This window comes from Mobula birostris, chromosome 12 (genome assembly GCF_030028105.1).
Source record: "Mobula birostris isolate sMobBir1 chromosome 12, sMobBir1.hap1, whole genome shotgun sequence".
NCBI classification, from domain to species: domain Eukaryota; kingdom Metazoa; phylum Chordata; class Chondrichthyes; order Myliobatiformes; family Myliobatidae; genus Mobula; species Mobula birostris.
Window position 1 is genome coordinate 106,832,003 of NC_092381.1, and position 19,001 is coordinate 106,851,003.

The window sequence follows — 19,001 nt, forward strand, 5'->3', positions numbered from 1 at the left end:
ACCGACATGTGGAAAAGGGAATTGCAATTAAAATGTTCGGCCACCAGGAAGTTCCACTTTTGGTGGTTGGAGCAGAGGTCCTCGATGAAGCAGTCCCCCAATTTACAAATGGTTTCATCAATGTAAAGGGGCCCACGTCAGGAGCACAATAGATGACCTCAGCAGATTCGCAGGTGAAGTGTTGCCTCACCTTCAAGGACTATTTGGGGCCCTGAATGGAGGTGAAGGACGAGGTGAATGGGTAGGTTGCACTTAGGCTGCTTGCAGGGCTAAGTACTGGGAGAGAGATTAGTGGGGAGGGATGAGTGGACAAAGGAATCACGGAGGGAATAATCCTTGCAGAAAGCTGAGAGAGTGGGAGGGTAGCAAAGATACGTTTAGTAGTAGGATCCTTTGGAGATGGTGGAAGTTGCAGAGGATGATGTGTTGGATGCGGAAGCCCATGGTGTGGTAGGTAAGGACAAAAGGAACTCTATAACTGTTAAGGTGGCAGGAAGATGAACTGAGCGTGGATGTTCAGGAAATGGGGGCGATGCAGTTGAGGGCAGCATCAATAGTGTAGTGAAATATTACCTGGCATGGAGCAAATGGCCTATTTCAGTACTAATGTGTTAATCTTGTATGCAGAGCTTAGTATTTTGTGTTTATTAAGTACAGGTATTCTACAGAGTGGCAGTGCCTGTGTGGTTGTTACCCATTGTTTCTCCCCTCTTCAGCTTTTTATTCTGGAAAGTAATTCGTCCATTGTGTCCTTCCCTAGGGATAGTACAGCGTAGTGGTCAGAGTGTTAGCTGTAAGATCCGGATTCAATTCCTGCCACTGCCTCTAAAGGGGTTTGTAGCATCTCCCTGTAACTGAGTGCGTTTCTTCCAATGTTCCTGTTTTCTTCCACCTTCCACCAATGTAAAAGTCGGGGTTCATAATTGTGGGCACACTATTTTGGCATCAGAAGCGACATGATTGTGACATTGAAGAGATGTTTGGAGAAGTACATAGGTGGGATGGGTATGGAGGGCAATGGTCCAAGTGTGGATTGATGGGGCTTGGCAGAATAACAATTCGGTATAGACTAGAGGGGCTGAAGGTCCTGGCTGATTCTTTGATGTGCTTCTTTGTGGCACTTGCAAGCTCCCCCCAGCAAACTTGCACTGAGTTGTTTGGTGACACAATCAATGCATTTCACTGTATGTTTCGAAGTGCATGTGACAAATAAAGCTCATCTCTAGTTGAGAAATTACCTACTTCATTGGTAAACTCCCTCTTCAACAGCATGTTCCTGACTGACTCGTCAGATATGATGTAATCAGAATCAGGTTTAATATCATTGGCATCTATCATGAAATTTGTTATTTTGCAACAGCAGCACAATGCAATACATAATGACTTTTTAAAAGAAATGCTATCTTACAATAAGAAATATGTATATAAAAAATAAGTAGTGTATAAAGAGAAAATAAACTGTAATGGCTTCTGTGTCTATTCTGATGGCAGAGGGGAAGAAGCTGTTCCTGAATTGTTGAGTGTGTGTCTTTGGGCTTCTGTACGTCCTTCCTGATGGTAGCAATGAGAAGAGGGCATGTCCTGGATGATGAGGGTCCTTTGTGATGGATGCTGCCCTTTTTAAGGTGACCTTCATGCTGGGGAGGCCAGTGCCCATGATAGAGCTGGCCAAGTTTACAACTTTTTGCAGCTTTTACCGATCCTGTGCAGTGGCCACTCTGTACTGTACCAGATGGTGATGCAACCAGTTAGACTGCTCTCCACTGTACGCCTGTACAAATTTGTGGGGTTTTGGTAACATACCAAGTCTCCTCAAACTCCTGATGAAATGTAGCCACCAGTGTGCATTATTTCTAATTCCATCAATATGTTGCACCCAGGATAGATCCTCAAGATCTTGAAACCGTTTGCCCTTTCCTCTGCTGATTCCTCTATGAGGACTGGTGTATGTCTCCTCAACTTTCCCTTCCTGAAATCCACAATTTCTTGGTCTTATTGATGTTGAGTGCAAGGTTGTTGCTGTGACATCACTCAACCAGCTGATCTGTCCCACTCCTGTATGGCTCCTCGTTACCATCTGAAATTCTGCCTACAATAGTTGTGTCATAAGTACATTTATAGATTTTGCTGGGATTAGAGGACGGGATGAGTGAACACCCTTAATACTTCTCTGCAGTTCACTGAAGCTGGATTGGATTGCAATCTTATCTAAAGCAAATATGTACCAAGTGGTTGTAGTTTGTTTTTAAAAATAAGTTAGTCTTGCCAGGGAACCCTGAAGGTAACAGACAAGCATTTCTGGGCATGGTAATCTCATCTGGAGGTGTTAATGTCCATCTCAAATATAACCAATTTTAATGATTCTTCTGACCAGCTGTTCCTGATGCGATAGACTTTGTCATGTCCATCTGTTTTCACTAACTGTGTTTTTGTAAAAATGTGATTTTGCTATGTATCTACATTTGTAAAAGTTAGTGATGTCTTTCCAAACTTTTGTTTGCAACTTTCAAATAAAATGTCTGGGCCTTTAAGATTGTTTAATATACCATGGTCTCAGGTAAGACCTAGTAGTTAGATATTATTGCTAGCAAATACTTCCTTTTGGAGGCAATCGGTTGATTATAAAAATGAAAATGTTGAACACGAGATTCTGCATTTGTTGGAAATCTAGAGCAACATTCACAAAATGCTGGAGGAACTCAGCAGGTTAAGGCAGCATCTATGGAAAGGAATAAACAGTCACTGTTTCAGGCTGCAACCCTTCATCAGGACAGGAAAAAAAGGGAAAAGAAGGCAGATCTTTCTTTTTGGTCCCGTTGAAGGGTTTCAGCCTGAAACTTCGGCTTATTCCTTTCTATGGATGCTGCCCGGCCTGCTGAGTTCCTCCAGAGTTTTGTAAATGAAAGCTCAAGATGCATTTATTATGAAAGTATATATGCAGTATTCAACTCGTAAGATTCATCTTCTCCAGGCAGCCACAAAACAAATAAAACCATGTGTACCTCAAAAAAAAACAAACCTGTCAGCAAATGCAGTTACATAGCTAAATTTCAATGCTTGCAAAGCACAGGAAAGCTCTACTTGTTGGTTTTTATTATGGAGCATTTACATTTCTACTGGTTGGGAAATTGTTCAGCTGCTGTTTTCAAGTAGTGTGGCTATTTTTGGCTAGGAGTGGAGAAGACATTTACTGTTAAATTGGGGGTAGTCAGGAATTCAGTGGAGGCACGCAGTACTGAAATAGCAGATTCACTGAAAAGCTGCAGTCACGCCCTTTTTGCCCAACTCCAATCTTTAAAATAATTTGTCGAAGTACAGTTGCAAGAAAAAGTTTGTGAACCCTTTGCAATTACCTAGTTTTCTGAATTAATTATTCATAAAATGTAGTCTGATCTTGATCTAAATCTTAATAATAGACAAACACAATCTGTTCATCGCTATATACAACCCCAAGAACATAAGATAATAAGATAAAGATAAAGAGATCATTGGTTGTCTTAAGCATATTAATGATGGGGCAAGTGAGTGTAGTTATACCCTTTTGTTCAAGAGCTTGATGGTTGAGGGGTAGTAACTGTTCCTGAACCTATTGGTGCAAGTCCTGAAGCCCCTGTATCTTCTACCTCAGGGCAGCAGTGAGAAGAGAGCATGAGTGGTGGCGATATCTGATGATGGATGCTACTTTCCTGCCACAGCATTTATGTAGATGTGCTCAGTGGTTGGGAAGGCTTTACCCATGATGGGCTGTATCACTTTCTTTTATACAATTTTCCGTTCAAGTTCATTGGTGTTTCCATACCAGGCTGTGATGCAGCCACTCAATATACACTTCACTACACATCTTTGGAAATTTGTCAACGTTTTAGAAAGCAAAATGAGCACTTTACCTCTTTTAAGTCACAGCATAACCTCCTTTAAAGTCTGAAAACTTGTGCTAGAAAACTACCTTGACATGGTGAGGTTTTAATTTGAACGTTTATTAACTGGAAAAAGTATAGGTTGAATATTTGAAGAGTTTCATTTCTGTAGAAAATGATTTCCTGATTCTATCTTGGTATTAAACATTGTGGGATTTTATTACAGTCAATTTTAAATACGTACAGAAAACTGATAATTTACACTTCAGTGATTGCAAACAGAGCACCCCAAATCAAATACTTCAAAGTAAAAACTTAGGGTGCCACCATTGCTATTGTAGTCAGCATCAGAATCAGGTGTAATATCACCAGCATATATCATGAAATTTGTTGACTTTGAGGCAGCAGCATATTGCAATACATGAAAAATATAGAAATTAAAGTGTATATGTCTATTCAATAGTTAAATTAAAATAGTGCAGGAAGAAAGTAGTGAGGTAGTGTTCAGTGTTCATTCAGAAATCAGATAGCAGAGGGGAAGAGGCTGTTTGTGAACTGCTGACGGTGTGCCTGCAGACTTCTGTACTTCCCTGATGGTAACAGTGAGAAGAGGGCATGACCTGGATGGTGGGGGTGCTTAATGATGGATGCCGCCATCCTAAGGCACTGCTTCTTGAAGATTTCCTGGATACTGTGGAGGCTAGTACCCAGGATGAAGCTGACTAATTTTACAATTTTCCACAACTTACTTTGATCGTGTGCAGTATCTTAACTGTTAAATTCAAGCTTGCATACATAGCTTGTGAAGGCATTCGTACCACACTCTTACCACCCTCTGAGTGAAGTCTCTAGTTCCCCCGCATGTTCCCTTTAAACTTTTCACCTTTCATCCTTAACCCTTGACCTCTGGTTGTGGTCCCACCCAAGCTCAGTGGAAAAAGCCTCCGCCAACTCCCCCTCTCCCCTTACCAGATGGTGATGCAGTGTATCAGAATGCTCTCCACGGTACATCTGTAGAAATTTGAGCGTTTTTGTTGACAAACCAAATCTCCTCTATTTCCTAATGAAATATAGCCACTGATTTGTTGCCTCTATAGTTGCATCAATATGTTGCAACCAGGTTAGGTCCTCAGAGGTATTGATACCTAGGAACTTGAAATTGATCACTCCCTCCACTTCTGATCCCTCGATAAAAATTAGGTCTTACTTTCTTGGCTGAATGCAAGACCTAAGATGTTATGTAATACCGTTTTTTAAACATCTAGTTTTCCTGCAGTGACCAGACAAGCTCTTCTTTTTTTATTGCCAATGCCAATATTTGCTATGGTTTATTTTTCTGTATTCCTGCATAAATGTTCAGTCTTGAAAAGAAATTGGAAAAGATTAACATTGGGACAGAACAAGATGACATCTGGGCAGTATTAGTTTCTCTTGATGGAAGCCCATTTGTTTCTGCTACATGTCATCATTAGTCCTGTCCTCTTCTACAAATTGCAGATGTGGTATCTCTTGCCAACAGACTAACAGCATTACACACACACGCACGCGCACACACACTCAAACACACTTACCTTGCTCAAAAAAAACATTTTTCGAGGAAGTTACCAGGAAATAGATGATGTAGTGATGTTGTCTGCATGGTATTTAGCAAGGCATTTGTTTGTCATCTATATCGATGATCCAGATGATAATGTGGTTAATTGAATCAGCAAGTTTGCTGATGACACTAAGATTGGTGGTGTAGTGGATGGTAAGGAAGGCCGTCATGGCTTGCAGCAGGATCTGGACCAGCTGGAAAAATGGGCTGAAGTATAGCAGATAGAATTTAATGCAGACAAGTGTGAGGTATAGGTCTTACTCAGTGAATGCTAAGGCACAGAGAAGTGTGATAGAACAAAGGGATCAGGGAATGCAGGTCCACAATTCATTGAAAGTGGCATCACAGGGAGATAGGGTCATAAAGAAAGCTTTTGGCACATTGGCCTTCATAATCAAAGTATTTTGTACAATGGATGAGATGTTATGTTGAAGTTTTATGAGACATTGGTGAGGTCTAATCTGGAGAATTGTGTGCAGTTTTGTTTATCTACCTACAGGAAAGATATAAATAAGATTGAAGGAGTTTAGAGAAAATTTACAAGAATGTTGCCAGGTCTGGAAGACTTGAGTTATAAGGGAAGATTGAATAGGTTAGGACGTTTTTCCTTGGAATGTAGAAAATTGAGAGAATATTTCAGAAAGATATTTGAGAGTGTGGTACAAGTGTCTTCATGAGCTGTGTACGCAAGCTTGAATTTAATACTTAAGGGAAGTTTGGATGGGTACATGGATGGTAGGTATGGAGGGCTATGGTCCCAGTGCAGGTCAATGGCAATAGTCAGTTTAAAATGGTTCGGCACTGACTGGATGGGCCGAAAGGCCTTTTTCTGTGCTGTACTTTTCTTTGACTCTATCTATAACATAATAACCATAACAGAATCAATGAAAGACAGCCCAACTAGGGTGTTCAACAAGAGTGTAGAAGACAACAAACTGCAAATACAAAAGAAAGAAATAATAAATAAGCAATTAATATCGAGATCATGAGATGAAGAGTCCTTGAAAGTGAGACCATAGGTTGTGGGAACATTTCAATGATGGGAAATGTGAAATTGAGTGAAGTTATCCTTTTTGGTTCAAGAGCCTGATGGTTGAGAGATAGTAACTGTTCTTGAGCCTGGTGGTGAGAGTCTTGAGGCTCTTGTGCCTCTTCCTGATGGCAGGAGCAAGAAGACAGCAGGAACTCAGTCCCTGAACCAATCAGTTGTCAGGCATAGCCAGCAGCTTATTCTGGAAGATGTTTGGCCCAGTGCACCATTCGAAACATGGCACAAGATGGACTGTGCTAAGCTTCTGCCTTCCAAGTAGGAAACCTCCAGACGCAACCTGCCGCAGATACTGGAATTCTGGGATAAAAGCAAAATGCTAGAAATACCCAGGTTTTGTGGTAGCTGTGTGAAGCAAAAGAGTGAACGTTTCATCTTGAGTTTTTGGGCCGTCCAGCACATTAATCAACTGAGAATATTATAAGGTGAATCTTATTCATCATCTGCTTTGGTGTCAGTGTTTCATAGCAGTTGTATATGATGGCAAAGCCAAGGTACCATGTGCAAATCATCTTGTGATCATAACTTCAATCCAGGATCCAATTGCATAAGGAGGTTTTGAGACAAAATACAATCTCAGGGTTGTATGGTGACAGACGCAATCGGCAATCGCCTCTGATCTCTCCGGGCGGCACCTAATTAAATATCTTGTTTATTTCGGCTTTTTTCTTAAAGATGTACTGGGTGAGTTCTGGCTACCGCTGCGCCGCTGCATTCTTCAAGGCAGTGTATCGGTCCACGGCCCGGAGGTTGGGGACCACTGTTCTAGTTGAATTTGGAGTGAGAATAGCTCTGAAATAATACACCCACAGTCTCTGGAGCACTGTGTGGTTTGTGCCTCCCAGCAGCGTGGCTAATAGTTGTTCAATGTGAAATTACACTCAGTGGCCACTTTATTAGGTACATTTGCTTGTTAAAGCAAATATCTAATCAGCTATTTGTGTGGCAACAGTTCAGTGCGTAAAAGCATACAGACTTGGTCAAGAGGTTCTGTTGTTCAGACCAAACAGGAGAATGGGGAAGGAATGTGATCTAAGTGACTTAGACCATGGGATGATTGTTGGTGCCAGATGGGGTCACTTGATTCGAAGAAGGAGTCTGAGTGGGAGTGCCGAGAAAGACATTTTTGAAATTTTCGTTATTTTTTTTCTCCAACGGCGTTCTGAGAGGCGGGACTGCGCAGGCGTGTGACGTCGGGCTGTGCAACGCGGCAGATTTAAAAGGAACAGAGCCTCATAGAGCGGGCAGCGTAGTTTGCGGGCTGCGGAGTGAGCCAGGAGCAGAGTGAAGATTTAAGGGCTTCGGCTCAACGGGCTTAGGCGGAAACAGGCAAGGCGAGGGAGGTTTGGCATTCATTTTCTGTTGTTATTTGAGGAGAGGGGCAGTATGAGTGTGAGGGCAGTTTGCTGTTCTTGGTGCCGTATGTGGGAGGCCCTGGAGTCTACAAGCCTCCCGGACGTCTACATCTGCGCCAAGTGCATCGAGATGCAGCTCCTTAGGGACCGCGTTACGGAACTGGAGCTGCAGCTCGATGACCTTCGTCTGGTCAGGGAGAGTGAGGAGGTGATAGAGAGGAGCTGCAGGCAGGTGGTCACGCCGGGGCCACGGGAGGCAGACAAGTGGGTCACGGTTAGGAGGGGGAAGGGGGAAGGTCAGGTAATAGGGAGTACCCCAGTGGCTGTGCCCCTTAACAACAGGTACTCCTGACCGTTACTTACCCAGGAGAAGCGACAGTGGCCGTGCCTCCGGCACAGAGTCCGGCCCTGTAGCTCAGAAGGGTAGGGCAAGGAAGAGGAGGGCAGTTGTGATAGGGGACTCGATAGTAAGGGGGTCAGATAGGCGATTCTGTGGACGCAGTCCAGAGACCCGGATGGTAGTTTGCCTCCCTGGTGCCAGGGTCCGGGATATTTCTGATCGTGTCCAAGGTATCCTGAAGTGGGAGGGTGAGGAGCCAGAGGTCGTGGTACATATAGGTACCAATGACATAGGTAGGAAAAGGGATGAGGTCCTGAAAGGAGAATATAGGGAGCTTGGAAGGGAGTTGAGAAAAAGGACCGCAAAGGTAGTAATCTCAGGATTACTGCCTGTGCCACGCGACAGTGAGAGTAGGAATGCGATGAGGTGGAGGATAAATGCGTGGCTGAGGGATTGGAGCAGGGGGCAGGGATTCAAGTTCTTGGATCATTGGGACCTCTTTTGGCGCAGGCGTGACCTGTACAAAAAGGACGGGTTGCACTTGAATCCTAGGGGGACCAATATCCTGGCAGGGAGATTAGCGGGGGCTACTGAGGTGACTTTAAACTAGAATGGTTGGGGGGTGGGAATCAAATTAAAGAGGCTAGGCGTGAGGAGGTTAGTTCACTACAGGGGGATGGGAACCAGTGCAGAGAGGCAGAGGGGTGTAAAGTGAGGGTAGAAACAAAAAGTACTATGGAGAAAAGTAAAAGTGGCAGGCCGACAAATCCAGGGCAAGCATTAAAAAGGGCCACTTTTCAGCATAATTGTATAAGGGCTAAGAGAGTTGTAAAAGAGCACCTGAAGGCTTTGTGTGTCAATGCAAGGAGCATTCGTAATAAGGTGGATGAATTGAAAGTGCAGATTGTTATTAATGATTATGATATAGTTGGGAACACAGAGACATGGCTCCAGGGTGACCAGGGATGGGAGCTCAACGTTCAGGGATATTCAATATTCAGGAGGGATAGACATGAAGGAAGGGGAGGTGGGGTGGCGTTGCTGGTTAAAGAAGAGATTAACACAATAGAAAGGAAGGACATAAGCCGGGAAGATGTGGAATCGATATGGGTAGAGCTGCGTAACACTAAGGGGAAGAAGACGCTGGTGGGAGTTGTGTACAGGCCACCTAACAGTAGTAGTGAGGTCGGAGATGGTATTAAACAGGAAATTAGAAATGTGTGCAATAAAGGAACAGCAGTTATAATGGGTGACTTCAATCTACATGTAGATTGGGTGAACCAAATTGGTAAAGGTGCTGAGGAAGAGGATTTCTTGGAATGTATACGTGATGGTTTTTTGAACCAACATGTCGAGGAACCGACTAGAGAGCAGGCTATTCTGGACTGGGTTTTGAGCAATGAGGAAGGGTTAATTAGCAATCTTGTCGTAAGAGGCCTCTTAATATGGTGGAATTCTTCATTAAGATGGAGAGTGACATAGTTAATTCAGAAACAAAGGTTCTGAACTTAAAGAGGGGTAACTTTGAAGGTATGAGACGTGAATTAGCTAAGATAGACTGGCAAATGACACTTAAAGGATTGACGGTGGATATGCAATGGCAAGCATTTAAAGGTTGCATGGATGAACTGCAACAAATGTTCATCCCTGTTTGGCAAAAGAATAAATCAAGGAAGGTAGTGCACCCGTGGCTGACAAGAGAAATTAGGGATAGTATCAATTCCAAAGAAGCAGCATACAAATTAGCCAGAGAAAGTGGCTCACCTGAGGACTGGGAGAAATTCAGAGTTCAGCAGAGGAGGACAAAGGGCTTAATTAGGAAGGGGAAAAAAGATTATGAGAGAAAACTGGCAGGCAACATAAAAACTGACTGTAAAAGCTTTTATAGATATGTAAAAAGGAAAAGACTGGTAAAGACAAATGTAGGTCCCCTACAGACAGAAACAGGTGAATTGATTATGGGGAGCAAGGACATGGCAGACCAATTGAATAATTACGGTGGTTCTGTCTTCACTAAGGAGGACATAAATAATCTTCCAGAAATAGTAGGGGACAGAGGGTCCAGTGAGATGGAGGAACTGAGCGAAATACATGTTAGTAGGGAAGTGGTGTTAGGTAAATTGAAGGGATTGAAGGCAGATAAATCCCCAGGGCCAGATGGTCTGCATCCCAGGGTGCTTAAGGAAGTAGCTCAAGAAATAGTGGATGCATTAGTGATAATTTTTCAAAACTCGTTAGATTCTGGACTAGTTCCTGAGGATTGGAGGGTGGCTAATGTAACTCCACTTTTTAAAAAAGGAGGGAGAGAGAAACCGGGGAATTATAGACCGGTTAGCCTAACGTCGGTGGTGGGGAAACTGCTGGAGTCAGTTATCAAGGATGTGATAACAGCACATTTGGAAAGTGGTGAAATGATCGGACAAAGTCAGCATGGATTTGTGAAAGGAAAATCATGTCTGACGAATCTCATAGAATTTTTTGAGGATGTAACTAGTAGAGTGGATAGGGGAGAACCAGTGGATGTGGTATATTTGGATTTTCAGAAGGCTTTTGACAAGGTCCCACACAGGAGATTAGTGTGCAAACTTAAAGCACACGGTATTGGGGGTAAGGTATTGGTGTGGGTGGAGAGTTGGTTAGCAGACAGGAAGCAGAAAGTGGGAATAAACGGGACCTTTTCAGAATGGCAGGCGGTGACTAGTGGGGTACCGCAAGGCTCAGTGCTGGGACCCCAGTTGTTTACAATATATATTAATGACTTGGATGAGGGAATTAAATGCAACATCTCCAAGTTTGCGGATGACACGAAGCTGGGTGGCAGTGTTAGCTGTGAGGAGGATGCTAAGAGGGTGCAGGGTGACTTGGATAGGTTGGGTGAGTGGGCAAATTCATGGCAGATGCAATTTAATGTGGATAAATGTGAAGTTATCCACTTTGGTGGCAAAAATAGGAAAACAGATTATTATCTGAATGGTGGCCGATTAGGAAAAGGGGAGGTGCAACGAGACCTGGGTGTCGTTATACACCAGTCATTGAAAGTGGGCATGCAGGTACAGCAGGCGGTGAAAAAGGCGAATGGTATGCTGGCATTTATAGCGAGAGGATTTGAGTACAGGAGCAGGGAGGTACTACTGCAGTTGTACAAGGCCTTGGTGAGACCGCACCTGGAGTATTGTGTGCAGTTTTGGTCCCCTAATCTGAGGAAAGACATCCTTGTCATAGAGGGAGTACAGAGAAGGTTCACCAGATTGATTCCTGGGATGGCAGGACTTTCATATGAAGAAAGAATGGATGAACTGGGCTTGTACTCGTTGGAATTTAGAAGATTGAGGGGGGATCTGATTGAAACGTATAAGATCCTAAAGGGATTGGACGGGCTAGATGCAGGAAGATTGTTCCCTATGTTGGGGAAGTCCAGAACGAGGGGTCACAGTTTGAGGATAAAGGGGAAGCCTTTTAGGACCGAGATTAGGAAAAACTTCTTCACACAGAGAGTGGTGAATCTGTGGAATTCTCTGCCACAGGAAGCAGTTGAGGCCAGTACATTGGCTATATTTAAGAGGGAGTTAGATATGACCCTTGTGGCTACGGGGGTCAGGGGGTATGGAGGGAAGGCTGGGGCGGTGTTCTGAGTTGGATGATCAGCCATGATCATAATAAGTGGCGGTGCAGGCTCGAAGGGCTGAATGGCCGACTCCTGCACTTATTTTCTATGTTTCTATGTTTCTAAACTGACCCCCTGGGATTTTCATACACAACAGTCTCTGGAGCAGGAGTTCCCAACTCTTTTTTTAGGCCATGGAGCTTTATCAGTAACCCAGCAGTCTGTGGATTCCAGATTAGCATCCCCTGGTCTAGAGTTTACAGAGAATGGTATGAAACTCTTTAAATACGAGGGGGAAAAAAAATCCAGTGAGTGGCAGCTCTATGGCCAAAAGTATGAGAGAGATCAGAGGAGAATGGCCAGACTGATTCAAGCTGACAGGAAGGCGACAGTAACTCTAATAACCACGGGTCATGTGTGGTTATGTGTGGTGTGCAGAGGAGCATCTCTGAACATGCAACACATTGGATCTCGAAGTGGCTACAGCAGCAGAATATCATGAACATACACTCAGTGACCACTTTATTAGGTACAAGAGGTAGCTAGTGTCGTGATGACTGAGTGTATAATATAGACATATAAAGTCACCTCTACTGAGTTATCAATCCAAATCCATAGCTCACTGAAAGTGACCACACAAGTAGATCAAGATTTTTTTATTAATAAAGGGCACAGGGCACGATTGCCTTCTTTGGCAGTAAGAGTAATGTTGCATCTGTATGAAAGTTTGCTCAGGCCACACTGGGAGTAATGTGTGCAGTTCGGGACACCCCATTACAGGAAGGATGTGGAAACTTTGGGAAGTTTGCAGAAAAGGTTTACCAGGAAATAACCTAGATTGGAGTGCATGAGCTACAGCGAGAAATTTGATAAACTTGGGTTGTTTTCACTGGCTCGTAAGAGGTTGCGTGGTGACCTAATATAATTCTATAAACTTGGGAAGCATGGGTGGAGTGTACTGTGTTTTCAAGGGTAAGAATGTTAAGTGCTTGGGTAAGTTTAGAGGAGATGTGTGGGGCAAGTTTAATTTACCACAGAAGTAGATGCCTGAAACAAGCTGCTAAGGGTAACAGTTGAAGCTGAAGCAATAGGGGCAATTCATTAGGCTGTTAGACACGTGAATATGGAGGGCCATGCAGCCTGGGCTGTTAGACACGTGAATATGGAGGGCCATGCAGCCTACCTGCCGTCAAGGACGTACAGCCTGTAACTGTAATATCGTGAAGGATCCAACTCACCCTGCTCAGGGACTGTTTGTCCCACTCCCAGCGGGGAGGAGGCTATGTAGCAACCAGCACCAGGCTCAAAAACAGTTGCATTCCCAAAGCAGTAAGGCTGATTAACACCTCCACTCACTAACTCACCCCTCCACATCCCCAACAACCACAGCTTCATAATTTCCTGTCAAGTCACCTTATGTACAGACACTCCTGTACCTAGCATCACTTTGTGGACAAGCAGTCAGTTTATATATGGAAGCTATCTTATTTATGTTTTCTTATTATTGTATTCTTTGTCTTTTTGTGTTTTTTTTGGTGCTGTATTGGATCAGATCAGGAATAACAATTATTTTGTTCTCCTTTGCACTTGTCTGCTGGAAATGACATTTAACAATATTGAAATTTGATATGGATCATGTACAGCCCAACCTAGTTTAATTCAGCATAGTATTTGGTGTGGACATCATGGGTTTGATGGGTACTGCTTGTGTCTTCCACAGTGAAAACTGACACACAATACTTATTTAGTTGATCTGCCATTTTTGTCCCCTGATGCCACCTCTCAAGTGTCATTTTCCACCAGTCCAATATTCACTCTCTTTTACTCTTTATATACCTGGGAAAATATTTGGTATCCTCTTTCATATTATTGGCTAGCTTACCTTCATATTTCATCTTTTCTCCCCTTATAGCTTTTTTTTATTGCTTTCATTTGGTTTTTAAAATCTTCCCAATCCCTTAATGGCCCACTCATTTTTATATCAAAGGTATGGTACAATGAAGAGCTCTTGCTCATAATGAGTTATTCATTAATCTTTGCACATTTCTTTTCTAAAGAATTTGTAGACTCTGCCACATAAAATGCAGAAAATAATCTAGCACTGGATTAAAAACATCCATTGAAATATCCAGCTGGAAGTGTTGGAAGAAAGGAGTGAGTTTTATGAAACTGAGGTAATGGTGGGTGTTCTTTGCAAGCGAACATTGTCAATTTACCCTCTCTGGAATGTTTGTAGTCTTGGGGATGATATTTCTACATGACTTAAATCATGAAATCAAAATTTGCATAATTTTGTAAAGTTTTCATAATTTGAGTATCTTTCAAATCTCAGCCAATTTCTTGGCAAGTTCTCAGTTTTCATTTCACTCTGCACAAGTTTCAAAGTGCATTTATTATCAAAGAATGTATAAATTATACAACCTTGAGATTTGTTTGCTTACAGGCAGCAAGGAACCCAAAAGAGCCCAATTTAAAAAAATAAAGACCAACCCCCTCAGAGGAAGAGTGGAGAAACATAGAAATTATGCAAACTATAGAACTGAGCAGCAACAACAACAGCATTCTGAACCAAATTGAATCCTTGGATCCAAATCCCCGGAGCAGTCGATGTAGGTCCAAGCCCTCGGTATTCAGTTCATCATAGTATCAGGGCAAATTGCCACAAAATTTGCAGACACGAAGAACAGCAGCTCGAATAGAGATTGCTTGACTGAGGCATGATGTTTGAAGAACATTGTACAGATGATTGTGGGGTAGGAATATATATAATTCTTAGCACGAACTTATCTCCTAACAGGAGCTAGGTACTTCTACCTATAGATGGGAGGAGCAGAGGCCCTATACTGTTCATTTCCCAGTTGAAGTAGCTCATATAGAGTGTTTCAGCATTTCAATTTTCTCCCTGTACATAACTATGCACAACCATGGTGTACCACAGCCAGGTATGGAAACACCAATATTTTTGAACAGAAAACCCTGCAAGAGATAGTGGATTCGTCCCAGCTTTGTAAAGCCCTCCCAACCATTGAGCACATCTACATGAAAAGCTGTCATAGGAAAACAGCATCCACCTTCAAAGATCATCACCACCCATATGTTTAATTGCATAAAACTGTGCTGATGGAACTAAGCCAAAGATGTTTTGTTGATGATTTTCATTTGTACTCAGTGTCCGAGGCTTAAGTGTCCCAACAATAATCACCCAGCATTAATGGATTCCAGTTGCCCTGATACAGTTTCACAAGGGCATTGTAGTCATGGTGAGACCTTTCCCCGTGCTTGTCACTGACGGTGCCAAGATTTGTAGGGGAAAAGTCTAAATAGGAATGCAGAAAATGAATCTTCATGGTTTTGTATGCTTGAAGCCTGTTGTCAGCCTGTTTGGTGCTCTGTGGTTGCCAAGAAATTTTTCAGCAGCATCCTTGAATGCCTTCCATGTGTTTTTCTCCAGTCTCATTAAAACTTCTTTGATTTGCATCGATGATTGATTGTCATCAGTGACCTGTTTGATTTGTGGATCAACAAAAATGCCTTCCTTAATCTTGGTATCAGTTACTCTGACTTGAATTATGAATTGAAATAACAATTATTGGCAATTTTTTAAAAATGGTGTGTGATAGGGAAATCCATAAGATACACTCAAAAGTATTCAAGAAGCAAAATCTTTGTTGTCCAGTGATAGCTAAACCATCTTTTCCACTTTTCTCATTCCATAAGGGGATAGGTTTCTTCACTTATAAATTAATATATTATTTTTAAATTTCAGTTCTCCAAGGCCAAACTCAAACCAACCACAGCCCTCTGAAGCGCTCAGTTTCTCTCACACCGCCGATCAATATGACAAACCAGTCGGTGGTCAGCGAATGGATGTCTCCAGATGACCTGCGCACCCGAGCAGTCTATGCCCCATCAGACCACGCGCCGCTCTCCCCACAGAGCAGCATTGCCTCCTCTGGAAGTGGTGGCAGTGAGCAGACAGAGGAGCAGGGGTCAAGTCGCAACACATTTCAGGAGGAGGGGAGCGGAATGAAAGGTAAGATGAATAGAGTAAAATCTGCATTAGAAAGTTGGCTGCCACATCAGGTAGATGACTTTTCCATCCAGGCTTGTGGGTGTTATCATAAAGTATCATCCAGAGTTAAAACTAGTTTAAAATCTGACAGTTAGAGCTTATTTCTACTTGTTACCTTTTTTTTTTGGGCACCGGTAGAGAATGTGGTATGGCCACATAAAGGGAACAATTACAAGAGGTATTATTTAAATTTGATATAAAGTCACACGCAAAATACTGGAGGAACTCAGCAGGTCAGGCAGCATCTATGGAAAACAATAAACGGTCGACATTTCGGGTCCAGGCCCATCTTCAGGACTGAGAAGGAATGGGGAAGATGCCAGAATTAAAAGGTGGAGGGAGGGGAAGGAGGATATCTGGAAGGTGATGGGTGAAGCTAGGTGGGTGGGAAAGAAAGAAAGAATCTGATAGGAGAGGAGGTGGGGCAATAGGAGAAGCGAAAGGAGCAGGGGACTCAGGGAAGAAATAGGCAGGTGAGAAGTGTGGGATGGGGGGTGGGGGAAAGGGGAAATTTGCTTACCAGAAGGAGATATCAATATTCATGCCATCAGGTTGGAGGCTACCCAGAAGGTTTTGCTCCTACACCCTGTCACCTTGAGAGTGACCTCATCGTGGCACATGGACCGCAGTTCCTGTCAGAACGGGAATGGGAATCAGAGTTAAAATATTTGGCCACCAGGAAGTCCAGCTTGTGATAGAAGTTGTTGAGGTGAAATGAAATCAAAGTAGAGTTTATTGTCATATGCATAAGTACATGTGTGGGAAAACTTAGTTTTAAATCTTAACATGCAGCAGCATCACAGGTACATAGTGCCATTATCACAAGAAAACCAAACTAGACATTGTACACATCTTTTACAAGAAACAATACAATTGGAACAAAAAACAAAGTCCATTTGAGTGCAAAATGGTCATAGTGTCACTGAACTGTAACGGGTAGAGTTGTGGCAGTTGTTCAAGAACCAAGTGGTTGAAAGGAAGTAGCTGTTTTCCAAATCTTGTGGTGTTGGACTTCAGGCTTCGGTTCCTCCTGCCTGGTGGTAGTTGCAAGAAGATGGTGGGTAGTTTTGGGTGTTCGAAGTAACTCAGCAGTTCAGGCAGCATCTGTGGAAAAGAGCTAACAGTTGACATTTTGGGCCAAGACCTAGAAGGGGCCTACTGAGTTCCACCAGCCTTCTGTGTGTTGCTTTGGATTTGCGGCATCTGCAGACTTCCTCAAATTTTGGATGTTGCTGTCTTAAGGCAGCACCTCCTGTAGATAGTATCAATGATGGGGAGGGACATGCCTGTGATGTATCGTGCTGTGTCCACTACTGTCGTCAGCTTTGTGCATTCGTGTGCATTTGAACTGCCATATCAGACTATGGTAATCAGGGTATTTTCAACAGTACATCTCAGAAATGTGTTAGTGTTTGGTAACAAGGCATACCTCGATATATAAAAGTGAAGCTGCTGGCATACCTTCCTTGTGATTGCATTTCTGTGTTGGGCGCAGGACAGGTCCTTTGATATGTTAGCAGCTTGGAATTAAAGCTGCCGATTCTCTCCATCACCATCCCCCACAGTAGACTGGTACACGTTCACCCTCCTGCCAGAGCTTTATGGAGGATTTCATTTGATCTTACAAGGGCACAATTGCCAAGAATTTACACAAATTGTTATTTGCATGATGAAAATGCACTCAGTTTTTCCATTGTCACTCTCCGAACCGAAGCATGGGCTTTCATGTATGTGTGGTTTATTGTGGAAGTTTGAGCTACTTGCTCTAATTCAAATGCTAACTTGTTTGTTTCTTGTTTTATTTGAACCCCAGCAACAACATTGTCTATATAAAGCTTTTAGGTCTGAATTTTTAGTGGTGTACCAAAATATCTAGGCTTTGCAGAACTACAGTAAATATCTTCAATATATATGTCAAAATGCAAAAGATTTTAAAAACAGGCACTTTCAAATGTGGTGTTGAAGCTGGTTTCATTGTTCAGTCAGCTTGTTAATATCACAGCTGTTGGCTGCCTGGAATGTCCTGGAACTAATATCTGACAGCTGCAGGAGTTAGAAATTAAGGTTCTTTCTGTGGAGATGACAAGATCTTTGTGGAGAGCTTTTGCTTTTCCCAAAGTCAGGACAAGTCCCATTTATCTGCAAATTCTGGACCTTATTGAGAGCAGCTCATGAACAACCTTACACATTGAACAGTGGTGTAGCCCTTTGAATGCACCTTTCCATCAAAGATGGGCGAAATTGAACCTGGGACTCTGGTATTGTAAAGTGATGTGGTAACCATTACGCTACCATACCACCCAATTTTGTGGATGAGGAAACTGAAAGGAGAGATAAGATCGGAAAGGGAGCAGTCATCATCATCATTATGTGCCGTGTCAAAGGGAGCAATAGAGAGATTAATAAGAAAATACTCCAGTGAACTAAATGCACCTTCTCAAGATCAAGATGCACATTGTAGAAAGAAGAAAAAGAAAGAAGGATAACACAAGTGCTATGGAAATGAATTGGAATAAATGAGACCTGATTTCCCAATTAGCAAATTCAGAGATACGAGAAACCAGAAGAAAAAAAAGGTAAGAAAAAGAAAAACAAGAAGTTGAAAAAGAGAAAAGCGATGGAAAGATCACGAGCATGAAAGAGAAAGGTGTGAAAGAGGGAAGGAACGTGAGAAAGAAAAACAGCTGGAATGAGAACTTGAGCGGAATTGAGACCATGAGCGAGACCTGTAATAGGAATCATGAGAGAACCAAGGATAAGGAAAGGGAACACAAATGAGAAAGTGATCGAGATGGAGAGAAAGAATCCGAGATGGAGAGAAAGAATCCAGGAATCCAGGACAAGCAAGGATTAAAGTAGGTCTTGAGAGAAAGATGTCCAGAGCTGTCAGAACCACTTCCTGCAGTCTTGGAGTCAACACCAACAACCATCAAGGAGGAGACTCTAGAGTCAGATTGTTTCGCAGCCACAAGTCTCACCTGCCAAACAGAGTGACCACCCTTGTCAGGAAAGGCCTTGTCCCACAAGAGTAAGAAATCCTTCACAGTGATTAAATCTTTAGGCCTGAATGGTGCAATTTAAAATTTACCAAATTGTGGATGTCGATATATATATATATATATTTATAT

At 42.7% G+C, this 19,001-nt stretch overlaps 1 protein-coding gene across 3 annotated transcripts in view; it reads left to right on the top strand.

The window, feature by feature from the left end:
* The window catches only part of LOC140206163 (protein Smaug homolog 1-like), a 127,118-nt gene that overhangs the window by 61,065 nt on the left and 47,052 nt on the right, over positions 1–19,001 (top strand). For all 3 annotated transcript variants that reach the window (XM_072274409.1, XM_072274410.1, XM_072274411.1), the window contains exon 4: positions 15,568–15,834. In XM_072274409.1, the coding sequence (XP_072130510.1) occupies positions 15,568–15,834 (267 nt within the window). The remainder of the gene's footprint in view (positions 1–15,567; positions 15,835–19,001) is intronic.